This window comes from Electrona antarctica, assembly GCF_951216825.1.
Source record: "Electrona antarctica genome assembly, chromosome: 13".
Classification (NCBI taxonomy): Eukaryota; Metazoa; Chordata; class Actinopteri; order Myctophiformes; family Myctophidae; genus Electrona; species Electrona antarctica.
This window is the reverse complement of record NC_136794.1, coordinates 38,662,531-38,675,065: the sequence shown is the minus strand read 5'-3', so window position 1 is coordinate 38,675,065 and position 12,535 is coordinate 38,662,531. Positions and strand designations below refer to the sequence as shown.

General features: G+C 50.6%; 1 protein-coding gene across 1 annotated transcript in view; it reads right to left on the bottom strand.

Moving 5' to 3' along the window:
- ttn.2 (titin, tandem duplicate 2) overlaps nt 1–12,535 on the bottom strand; it is a 267,448-nt gene that overhangs the window by 50,531 nt on the left and 204,382 nt on the right. The window contains exons 170-188 of the mRNA XM_079517777.1: nt 11,984–12,259; nt 11,200–11,499; nt 10,673–10,975; nt 10,081–10,380; nt 9,457–9,744; nt 9,009–9,311; nt 8,064–8,366; nt 7,302–7,616; nt 6,655–6,942; nt 6,219–6,509; nt 5,483–5,770; nt 4,799–5,079; nt 4,204–4,510; nt 3,929–4,033; nt 3,497–3,688; nt 2,876–3,175; nt 1,852–2,157; nt 983–1,261; nt 334–636 (exon numbers count right to left, since the gene is read on the bottom strand). Coding sequence (XP_079373903.1) covers nt 334–636; nt 983–1,261; nt 1,852–2,157; nt 2,876–3,175; nt 3,497–3,688; nt 3,929–4,033; nt 4,204–4,510; nt 4,799–5,079; nt 5,483–5,770; nt 6,219–6,509; nt 6,655–6,942; nt 7,302–7,616; nt 8,064–8,366; nt 9,009–9,311; nt 9,457–9,744; nt 10,081–10,380; nt 10,673–10,975; nt 11,200–11,499; nt 11,984–12,259 — 5,328 coding nt within the window. The remainder of the gene's footprint in view (nt 1–333; nt 637–982; nt 1,262–1,851; nt 2,158–2,875; nt 3,176–3,496; nt 3,689–3,928; nt 4,034–4,203; nt 4,511–4,798; nt 5,080–5,482; nt 5,771–6,218; nt 6,510–6,654; nt 6,943–7,301; nt 7,617–8,063; nt 8,367–9,008; nt 9,312–9,456; nt 9,745–10,080; nt 10,381–10,672; nt 10,976–11,199; nt 11,500–11,983; nt 12,260–12,535) is intronic.

The following is a 12,535-nucleotide window of genomic DNA, read 5'->3' as shown; positions in this document are numbered from 1 at the left end:
AGAAAGGACAAAACGTAATGAGAGATAATATCTGTGACAGTTCATATAAACACACGTAGGTTTCAGCTCATGACAGTATGACTCTGACCACTCTGTAAAATAAGTGAATATAATGGCTCTCTTCGACTACAAGAACTAAGCGAACCATGCCGGGGAATGTTCTTCATGGGTCCTGGATATGTTTCCATAAGCTACCACCGTTTCCTTACGGCAGGACTGACCCAGATTTCTGGGAACTCAGAACATATCATTTATATACTTACTATCCGTTCATATTCTAGCGATGGAGCTAGACTCACAACTCGTAGCATTATAAGCAGAGCTTTTACTTACACACGATGTCCTTGGTGGCGACGGCTTTAGAGCCCTCGCTGGGCAGCCCGAAGCCGGCCTTGTTCTCGGCGGTCACTCTGAACTCGTACTCCACTCCCTCCGTCAGGCCCTGGACCTTGTAGCGCAGGTCGGGCACCGTCCTCTTGCACGCCCTCACCCAGCGCATGCCTCGCTTCTCCTTCCTCTCCACGCTGTAGCCTCTGATGTCACTTCCTCCGTCCACGGCCGGCCTCTTCCAGGAGATGGTGATGGAGGTCCTGCTGATGTTGTCCACCTCCGGGACAGAGGGAGGACCTGGGGGTTCTGGAGGAGGACATTACAGTTACAGAAGAGCTGGACCTGTACTGTACATTAATTTTTAGTAGTCATAAATGGCATTTATTAACTCCAAAATACATTTTAAACTACATCTCCGGTGCCCGTGTCATTTTGGTGCGAGTGTCGGGGGACACTGGTGAATAAAAACAGTGTTTAATAGTGTTTAGAGACGTTTTATGTTGTGTATTGTGGAAAAATGTACCAGTGAAAAGCATATATCCAAATTAACATTTTTCTTAATTGAACAAAGATACACAGTATGACGTTAAGCGCGTCTCCTGTTTTGTACAAAAACGTTAATTAAAACAGCAACAATGTGGGTCCAACGTACTGTAGCTGTTCTCCATCTTGATGGGGCCGGACTGGCTGGCGTCGCCGGTGCCGTACTGGTTGACCGCGGACACCCTGAAGATGTACTCGTTCCCTTTGACCAGCTTGTGGCACACGTATCTGCAGTCCATCACGCTCTCCGCCACCTTGGTCCACATCAGGCGGCTGGTCTCCCTCTTCTCCAGGACGTACGACTTGATGATGCAGCCGCCGTCCTCGTCCGGAGGAAGCCACGTCAGCGTGCACTTCTCCGCCGAGATGTTGCAGGCCTCGATCACACCTGGAGGTTAGGTTAGGGGGGGTCAGGGGTCATCAATATGTCCATGATATGTCAGTGGATTTCAACCAGCGGTCCTTGAGGGGGTTCCCTAACCCCAGGTAAAGGACGGAGAGTTGCTAACCAAATCAACCCCTTATAGATCTTTAGCTCTTGAGAGCGTGAAATGAAACCAAATGGACCCGGTTTCATTTTAGGCTCTCAAGAGTAAAATTATTCTTAAACAACTGCATTACTTAATTTACAAGAAGTCTACACAATTAGAGGATGTAGAATAATTGTTACTTTAATCAAAATCTGTCCGGTTATCTTTCCTAATGTCACCAATATTCAATACAGTGTGGAATTGTGGACAAAATCTCATCCAACGACAAAATATTCTTTAGCTCTGGGTCTGAGAGGCTAAATCTCATCAAATGGTGGATACATATTTGGTCTTGTCAGTGGCAAATCCTTAGATTTCGTTTTTAGACCCCATCTAAAATGTTCTCATTTAGATCTGAGATCATTTTCAAAACAAATGGGGCCTTACCTGGAGGTCCAGGGATGTCCAGGACCTTCACCCTGATGCTTTAAAACAAATGGGGCCTTACCTGGAGGTCCAGGGATGTCCAGGACCTTCACCCTGATGTGATCCACCACGATGCCGAAGGGGTTCCTGGCGGTGATGGTGTACTCTCCCGTGTTCTTGCGGCTGGCGTACTTGATGGCCAGGGTGGAGGAGGTGGGCGTGCTGGTGATGGTCACCAGGTCAGAGTTCTTGAACTCCCGGCCCGCCTTGGACCACACGGCGGTGGGCGGAGGCTTTCCGGTGATCTTGGGGGCCGAGATGACGATGGTGGATCCGGCCCGGACCGACACATCCTTCATCTCCGGCTCGATGCTGATGAACGGAGGCTCTGCACCGAGAGAGAGAGAGAGAGAGAGAGAGAGAGAGAGAGAGAGAGAGAGAGAGAGAGAGAGAGAGAGAGAGAGAGAGAGAGAGAGAGAGAGAGAGAGAGACGAGAAAGGTAGTCCTTAGAGCAGGGTTTCTCAAAGTGGGAAGCAAGTCTCACGGGTGCCTCCGAATACTTTGATAATATTTGGAATGTAATCACTGTCACTTCAGCTTAATCACCTTCTATACTTAATGAAACAAACCTGAGTTGCATCGTGCATCTGTTCTTTTTCAATCTACACCAAATCACTTTACCATAAACAGCCGATGTACAAGCTCAGATTGTCTTTATTTTAAAAGATATTCTTTTGTGGCTTTCGCCTTTATTTTTTATTTATGTTTTTGTAGAGGGACAGAATCACAGTAGGCTGACAGGAAATGGGGAGAGAGATGGTGGGGTGGGGTGGGGGGAGTGACATGCAGTAAAGGCCGTAGGGATCGGGAGTCGAACCCACGGCACACTGCCAGACTTGGACTACCAGCCAAGGTGCCTGGACCGCTGAGTCACGGCCCAGGATGGACCGCTGAGCCACGGCCCAGGCCAAGCTCAGATTGTCTGTTTGTCGTAAACGTCCCCCTCCCCATCGTCCATTTCACATAACTTACGTAACACGACAAAAGGTTCTAAAAGAACGAGTGATAAATGAAGCGATATACGTTGGAATGAAACCCGCTCTTACCATACTCGTCCTTGCAGGTGAGTATCTCCGTGGTCTCGGAGGGCACGCTGATGGCGCCGGCGGCGTTCTTGGCGCGGACCCTGAACTCGTACTGCGCCAGCTCCGTCAGGTCGGGCACGGTGAAGGCACAGCTCTGCACGTTGACGTGGTTGGCCTTCAGCCAGGTGCCCTTGGAGCCCGCCTCCAGCTTCTCCACCATGTAGCCAATCAGCTTGTGGCCTCCGTCGTACTTGGGTGGAGTCCACATCAGCGTCACCGTGTTCCGGGTAACGTTGATCACGTCCGGTTTGCCGGGAGGATCTGGGCCACGGAGAAAAAAAAAGGAATGGTTAACATTGGAACTGCGCCGAAATAAATGTCAATAAGTTTCCGATATACAGTGCAGTCCATTTCTTTATTGTATATTATGTTGCTTTTTTTGTTCACTATTATATAGTGTTTGTACTCCCCATCTCTTGATTTAAGATAAATATTTCATTTTCAGGTGGGACAACAATTTCATCCAATCAGAAGAGAGAACCTATCTGTTCTAATTTCAATTTTGTCCGCTCACAATATGGAGGAATTTGTCCAGAAAATAGCAGAGATACAGTATTCATCATATTGTCTATAATAACTCACCGACAGGGTCCAGAGCGAGTATGGACTCCACCACTCTGCTGGGCTTGCCCAGGCCGGCAGCGTTCATGGCCATCACTCTGAACTCGTACTCCAGGCCCTCGATGAGGCCGGTGACTCTGCACTCCTTCACCTTCGTCTTACTGGCCTTCTTCCACATCAGACTGTTACGCTCCTTGTACTCCACACGGTAGCCTGGAGGAACGCACACATGCACCCACATCCTGGTTGTAGTGAAGTAGTACTGCTGCTTGAAGCTCAGGAGACCAATATTCTCCCGTGGCTCAAGCGAGGAATCTGATTTGACTCAAATCCAGGGCTGGACATGAAACGTACAGATGATATATCCTAATAATAATCATTTGAATAATAATAACAATAATAATAATAATAATAATAATAATAATAACAATACAATAATAATAATAAGTGTACCAGTTATTGGGGAGCCTCCAGTGTCTTTAGGCTCCTCCCAGACCAGAGTGGCCGACTCTTGACGAATGGTCACTATCTCTGGAGGAGCAGGAGCCTCGGGTACGTCTGGAGAGAGAGAGAGAGAGAGAGAGAGAGAGAGATAGAGAGAGAGAGAGAGAGAGGAAGGATAAAGAGTGTAAAAGAGAGTAATAAATATGCGCCCAGGCATAGCACCAACACAGTGAATGAACAACGTCAGTAAAGGGTAAACGTTCCCACTGGAACGCGAGACTCACTGAAGGGATGCATGGCGATGACGGGGTCCGACCTCAGGTACTCTCCCACGCCGTACTTGTTCTCGGCGAACACCCTGAAGATGTACTCGATGCCGTCGTGCAGCCGCAGCACCCTCATGGTGTTCTTCTGGATGGCCGAGGCCACCGTGAGCCACTTGCTGTCCGTGGTGCGTCTCTTCTCCACGATGTAGTTGGACACCTCGGCACCGCCGTCGTCCAGCGGCGCGCCCCACTCCAGCGTGATGCCGTCCGCCGTGATCTCGTCGAACTTGATGGGTCCGGTGCAGATGCACGGCCTGCCCACCACCTTCACAACCACAGCCACAAACAACAAAGAATCAGAACTTGATGGGTCCGGTGCAGATGCACGGCTTGCCCACCACCTTCACAACCACAGCCACAAAACAACAAGAATCAGCGTTGTTGTCACAATCAGACGTAGTCTCGCGTATCCTCCAGACAACTATTCCACAATCTATCCGAATGCTATCGAATCTGGAACTACATCTCCCGAAATCAAGAGTAAGGAAGCTGCCATTTCCATTCATGATTTCTATTCATATTAGGATAAATGGAGTTGCAGGGTTAAACGCACCTTGAGTGTGAACTTGCAGTCCTTGACTCCGGCGATGTTCCTGGCGATGATGGTGTAGGAGTCGGCGTCCGACTTCTGGCAGTCCCTGATGAGCAGGGTGGTGACGCCTGGCGACGCCTCCACGCACATCCTGCCCGTGTCGCCCAGGCTGACGTCGCCTCTCTTCCAGGTGGCGGAGGGCAGGGGGACGCCCAGCAGAGGCACGTTGATGCGCATGGTGGCGCCCTCTCTGGCCGTGTAGACCAGGTCGTGGATGGCGCTCAGGTCGCAGCTGGGAGCAGCTGGATAAATAAATAGTGGATGGAGATATAGTGGACAGAAAGTTAAAGTCAAAGTCAAAGTCTGTGATCGTGCTGAAAGTTGAATAAACATTATGCGTTATACCTCAATATCCGGGGTGAGAAGGAACTTGTTACATTTACTGACAATTTAAAAGTACATCTCACTTTACTTGAGTATGTTCAATAGTGTACAAACTGTACATACAGCACTTTGATTCAACTCTGTGGTTTTAAATGTCCTTTATAAATAAAGTGGATTGGACTGGATCAATACCAAACATGCATTAACCCAATTTTTGTTAACCAAAAACAAAATGATCAAAAATGTGGAATATTTAAGGAACATTTTGATAACACAACGCCTGGCTTATGAGACGAGAAAACATAAAAGAGTCTTTCTTACAGAACTGGTCCTTGACGACGACGCTGAGCTCGGTGGGGGGTCCCTCCCCAGACTCGTTGTGGGCCTTGACCCTGAAGCAGTACTCCTGACCCTCGGTCAGGCCCTCCAGGGCGTGGCTGATCTCCTTGGCCTTGGTCAGCAGCGTCCACTTGTCCTCTCCCTCGCTCTGCTCCACGCTGTAGGCCGTGATGTGACTGCCTCCGTTGCTGATCGGCTTCCTCCAGGCCAGCGTCACAGAGTCCTTGGTGATCTTAGTGGTTCTGAAGTCTGCCACGGGCCCTGGTTGTTCTGGACGGGAGGGAGGAACGCAACACGGACGTTAATAATATTTACACATGGTTGCAGTCAGTGTTGATTTCGTGAAGTAAAACTATATCGAAAAATGTTTGCAGACTAAATAAAAGTAAGCTACGATGGCTAAATAATATAGTCATTTTATGTTTGGTTGTGCTCTGGAAATAGCAGATCTACAAGCTCACACAACGCGTCGCAATGCAGCCAAGTGTAAAATGAGACGCCGCCTTCAAGGCCCGCCAAAAATACATTTTAGTCAACGTGTTGTGAGCTTGTAGATCTGCTATCTTCTGTGCGCAGCCATGCTTTTCACAGAAGACACAGCTTTGCCTTCTATGGAATCCACAATGACTGAAATCAGTCGCCACGACTGATTTCACTGAATCAGTCGCCACGGCTGATTTCAGTCCGACGACGCTATATTATCTGGGCGGTGTCTCACCGGAGGCTCGGACCACGCCGGCCGTCTCGAGGCCGTCCCCGATGCCGTAGGCGTTCTCCGCCAGCACCCTGAAGCAGTACGCCTGTCCCGCCTCCAGGTTGGTGATGCGGAACGAGGGCTTGGGGCAGGTGGCGGCCACGCAGGTCCAGGCCTTCCTCTCGGCCAGCCTCTTCTCCACCACGTAGCTCTTCACCATGCTGCCGCCGTCCACCAGAGGGGCGTCCCACGTGATCCACGCGTGGCTGGGGGACGTCTCCTGGACGATCAGGTTGATGGGGGGTCCCGGGGTAGCTGGGGAGGGGAGAGAATAATCTGGTTAGACCCTGGACTATACACTGATCGATTGATTGATTGATTGATTGATTGATTGACTGATCGACTGATCGACTGATGGACTTCTGGATGGAATGACTTGGGCGGCGCGTTGCGTTCTTACCGAGGACCTTGACGATGATGATGTAGCTCTTGGAGCCGCTGCTGTTCTCCAGGCTCAGCATGTACTTCCCGGCGTCGTAGCGAGTCATGTCGTCCACCATCAGCAGCGTGTCCCAGTCCGACGTCTTCATCAGAACGCCCTGGCGCTCCTTCAGGTCGCCGCCCACCTTGCTCCACGTCACCTTGGGTGCTGGCCGGCCAATCAGAGGCACGTACAGCCTCATGGTGACTCCGGCTCGAAGGATCAGGATCTTACGCAGGTCTGCGTCCAAGTCTGCCTCGGGAAGGACTGGACGGAGAGAGGGAGAGAGAGAGAGAAAAATATCGAGAGGGAGAGAGTGAGAGAGATATTTTCATTGTACAATGATGATGCATTCCAATTCATGCATCAGAGAATAGTGGTATTAAGCAGAGTAAAAGAATAAGAGAGTGGCGACACTAGCGTTGACTCCCATTGTAACAATGGAATGCGGAAGTGCTCATTCTATCTCAATGGGATAGTTCCAGCCATAGGAGCAATGTTTGGAACTATAGCCCATAGGCACCCGCTTTGCGGCGAGATCAAAGCATGTCGCTACTCTCCTACTCTACACTCTGGTATTAAGGTAACACATGACGAGGGAGGCGTGCAGTCAGGGCAGTACATACTCAGGATGTCCTTGGGCGAGTGGTCTCCGGGCACCTCGCTGGGCTCTCCGTAGCCGATCTTGTTGACGGCCGAGACCCTGAACTGGTAGACCTTGTCGTCCATGAGGCCGGTGGCCAGGAACTTGGTGGCCTGCTGCTTGATGGCCACGTTGCAGTTCATCCACACGGTTTCCACCTCCGCCTCCACCCGCCTGCTCTCCACCAGGTAGCCCATGATGTCACAGCCTCCGTCGTACGCAGGCTTGGTCCAGCTGAGCAGGATGGAGCTGCGGGTGGAGTCCACCACCTTGGGGAAGGCGGGGGGTCCGGGGGGATCTGGGGAGGGTGGAGGAATTCAGTATGGTTGAAGTTTACCATTTACGGTACAACTTTTACTGTTACTGTACTGTTTTGAGCTCCTACGCACGTCTGTCTGTCTGTCTGTCTGTCTGTCTGTCTGTCTGTCTGTCTGTCTGTCTGTCTGTCTGATTTTTAAATGGTTTACACTTTAGCAGAGCTACAAGCAAACGTGTGGCCACGTGTTGTCAGTACACGACCGAGTGTAAAATCAGGGCATTACGACGGCATCGAGGCCCCGCCAAAAATACACGTTAGTCGACTAAAATCAACCGTAGATTTAGTCGACTGAAGTCTTATGATACTTAGTCAACAAAACACATTTCAGGTGACAACATTTTTGACAAAAAAAACCTAACAAAATTGAATTCAAAAGACACGAAATCAAACTGTGCCGCTATAGAATCAACAGCGTGTAACACTCACAGACGGGGTCGACGGCGCAGGCGGCCATGGAGACGTCGCTGGGCTTTCCCATGCCGGCCTTGTTCATGGCGATCACCCTGAACTCGTAGTCGGAGCCCTCGGTCAGCCCGGTCACCCGGATGCTGCGGTCGATGACCGGCTTGCGGTTGACCTTGGCCCAGGCCAGCTCCGAGGCCTCCCTCTTCTCCACCATGTAGCCCAGCACGATGGCCTTGCCGTCGTTGGCCGGAGCCTTCCAGCTGACCGTCATGGCGTTACAGGTGATGTTGGTGATGACCGGAGAGTCGCATGGCCCGGGGACGTCTGGATGCAACACACAAACACACACACAGTGGAGAGGTTTATTTAGATGAAATGTATGTGGTGGAGCTTAAAATAAAGTGTTACCTAGTATATCTCTATATTGTGATAGTATTCATCGTTGCTATAGGGCTATCTGTTCAGTTACAGGGTCTCTCTCTTTCTCACCAGCTATTTGATAAACAGAAAATACATTTTCAGGTAGAACAAATTTCATCCAATCATTTAGATAAAATGATACCGGAAAAAAAGGATACCGAGTTAACAAGTGAAACTGTGAGGCGATGAAATAAATCAATGAGCAGACATTACATTGCATTACATTACATTACATTACATTAGAGCTGGAAAACGCTGTACAATTGATGAACTGATGAATTGATGAACGGGCACTCTCTCCCGGTGAATATACAATTTACAATTCAGGCATTTAGCAGAGCGACTGGAAATGCAGTTACAAGTACAGCATAAATATGCCATAGCCTATGCTACGCTGCTATCTTTCTTCGTACAGCATAAATATGACATATGCTACGCTGCCATCTTTCCTCGTACAGAATACATATTCCATATGATACGCTGCTATCTCCTTGTACAGCATAAATATGCCATATGCTACGGCTACGCTGCTATCTTTCCTCGTACCAAATGGATTCTTGATCATGATGGGGTCGGTCAGGACGCAGTCTCCCACGCCGTACTGGTTCTCGGCGCTGACGCGGAACTGGTACTCGTGTCCCTCGATGAGCTTCTCCACCGAGCAGTCCGTGTAGTGACCGCTGATGCTGGCCGTGACCTGCGCGAAGTTGGCCCTGCTGGTCTCCCTCTTGTCCACGATGTAGTTGGTGATCTCTGAGCCGCCGTCCGCCTTGGGAGGCTCCCAGCGCAGCTTCACGCGGTCAGCGTACACCTTGCTGACCTTGATGGACGCCGGAGGGCCGGGTTTATCTGGAGGAGAAGCAGACAGACACATTTCAGAATGGACGCGTTTTTCGGAAATACGGCAGAAAAACCCAGACAAAACCAGCAGCAGTGTACAGGGTAAGGGTTAAGAGAGGGTCAGGGTTAAGAGGCTGATTCGACGTGTCCTTACCGAGCACTTTGAGCTTGATGGTGGCATCCTTTTTGCCGCTGGTGTTCTCTGCGGTGATGGTGTAGTCTCCGGACTCCTTCCTGGTCAGCGCGTACAGCTCCAGGACGTGTAGGTGCTTCTTGACGGTCATCTTCATGCCCTCGCGCAGCGCCAGCGGCGCTCCGTCCAGCTTCCAGCTCACCTTGGGCAGAGGCTTGCCGAACACGACGGCGTCCAGGAACACGTTCTCTCCCGCCTTCACCACGATCAGGCTCTTCATGTCGGCTCCCAGATCCATCCTGGGAGGCACTGCAAGGCGCAAAACACGTTCGCTCGGTCAGTCAGTCATCAGAGGAAATGGATTCATTACGATCATTTGAAAACGTACTAGTTACCTTGTAGATTTAGATTATCATTACAAAACATACGCTAACCATTTAAGCCCACGTTTTGTTTTCTTCGAAAATAGCAGATCTACAGGCTCACAACGCATCGTATCTCAACACGCTGTGAGCTTGTAGATTGGCTTTTTTTAATATATATTGTATAAGTTCTTACGTGTAAACGCAGGGCCCCCATAATAGCGATCGATATCTAATCGATTATAATCGATACATCGTTTTTTGATCAACCAGTGTGGTTTACCGTGCTCGGCGATGACAGGGATGGGGTCGGACTCGTCCGACGGCAGGCTGACGTTGATGGCCGTCTTGGCGATGACCCTGAAGGTGTAGCGCATGCCCTCCTCCAGGCCCGTCACCACGTAGCTCTCCGATTGGATGTTCATGCAGTTGGCGTTGCAGCGCGTCCACTGCTCGCCGGGCAGCTTGCAGTGCTCCACGTAGTAGCCAATCAGCTTGCTGCCCCCGTCGCTGGCGGGCTTGCTCCAGACCAATGAGACGCTGCTAATGGTGACGTCCATGGCCTCGGGTTTGCCCGGCGGGTCTGCGAGGGAAAGAAGGAAGGAAAGGAGACGACGGTGACTCACACTTTCATCCATGTCACAATAATTATGTATTTTGGTTTACGATGCCTTTTTTTATTTGTATTATACGTTCTAATATTCATGTCCTCTAGGATCAGTTGATCGACAATGTCATGATGGTGACAGGCACAAACAAACGCACGCACACACGCACGCACGCACGCACACACGTGCGTGCACACACACACACACACACACACACACACTCACGGACTCATACACACACGCACACACACGGACACGCAGACATACCGACAGCCGTCCTGGCGGTGATGAAGTCGGTCTGCTTGCAGGGCTTGCCCTGTCCGGCCATGTTGCAGGCTGACACCCTGAAGGTGTAGTCCAGGCCCTCGATGAGGCCATAGCAGGTGTACTGCGTGGCCTTCAGCACCGACTCGTTGGCGCGCGTCCACAGCAGGCTGTTACGCTCCTTCTTCTCCACCACGAAGGTGGTGATGGGGCTGCCGCCGTCGCTCTCCGGCCTCTCCCACGACACGATGACAAAGTCTTTGTTGATGCGGTTGATCTGGAAGCTCAGCGGCTCGCTGGGAGGGTCTGCGGGGGGGGGGGACGACGATATTGGTTCATTATGGCGATCCGATACCGTACGATTCAATGATTTGAAATCGATACAGTAACTATTTCACCCATTTTGACCTGAGATCAGATTTTTTTTCTGAAAAAGTCGTTTTTTCAAAAATAGCAGACCTACAAGCTCAGGTCTAAATGGGTTAAAGGTTGGACTATTTAGTAAATAATAACCAGCGGAAGGAACTCACCGAACGGATGTCTGGCGATGGTCCTCTCGGAGTAGATGGCCGCTCCCACACCGAAGCGGTTCTCGGCCTTCACGCGGAACGTGTACTCCTTCCCGGCGCTCAGCTTGGTGACCCTGATGCTGGGCTTGGTGCAGGCGGTGGACACGATGAGCCAGTCTCCCTGAGACACGTCGCACTTCTCCACCACGTAGCTGGTGATCTTGGAGCCGCCGTCCTCCTCGGGGTAGTTCCACAGGAGCGTGCACGCGTCTGTGTCCAGCTCGGTCACCTCCACTGGCCCGCCGGGGGGTCCGGGGATGTCTGGGGGAGGAGAGGAGAGGAGAGGAGAGGAGAGGAGAGGAGAGGAGAGGAGAGGAGAGGAGAGGAGAGGAGAGGAGAGGAGAGGAGAGGAGGTTATTTATTTATTTTTTATCAGTGGGAGGTAAAGTCACTACAATTACTTGAGTTACTAGTTATTTTGTAGATTTGGGTTATAATTACAAAACAAAAAAATCTGAGTATTGCTTCCACGACAAGCTTTGTGCTGTACTGTACTGTACTGTACTGTACTGTACTGTACTGTACTGTACTGTACTGTACTGTACTGTACTGTACTGTACTGTACTGTACTGTACCATGTCATATATGATGTGGTGTGTTTGTGTGACACTGACCCATGACGATGACCCTGAGGATCTGGTTGACCCTGTACTGTACCGTACCGTACCGTACCGTACCGTACAGCACAGTACCGCACCATACCGTACCGTGTCGTATATGATGTGGTGTGTGTTGTGACACTCACCCATGACGATGACCTTGAGGATCTGGTTGACCCTGCCCGTGCTGTTCTCGGCGGCCAGGCTGTAGTATCCGCTGTCCGCTCGGGTGACGTTCTTGATGGCCAGCGTGGCGGTGGTGGGGGTCTTCACCACGGACAGGCGGTCCGAGGTCAGGACGTCCTGCCCGCCGCGCCTGAACTTACAGACGGGGGCAGGCTTACCGGCCACCACCGCCTCCACCACCAGCTTACTGCCGGCGCGCACCGTCACCACGTCTGGCATCATCACCTTGGCCGCCACTGTGAGGAGCGACACAGAGACACAATGAGACGTTTAGAGGGAAGGACATCACTTTAAACTGTCTTATTCCGTACCGTGGATGTGTCGTTTATAATTATAATACTATGATTAAAGAGCTGCAATTCATAAATAGTTCCGTGTCTCCATGGTAGAGTATGTTTACACCATATAACTATCTTCAAATCAAAAACGCTTTCCATGCTAGATCTTCATCGGGTTATCTTAACAGGTTTTTTTTTTTGCTAAAGATGCTATTTTTAGAACATTGAGAAAAT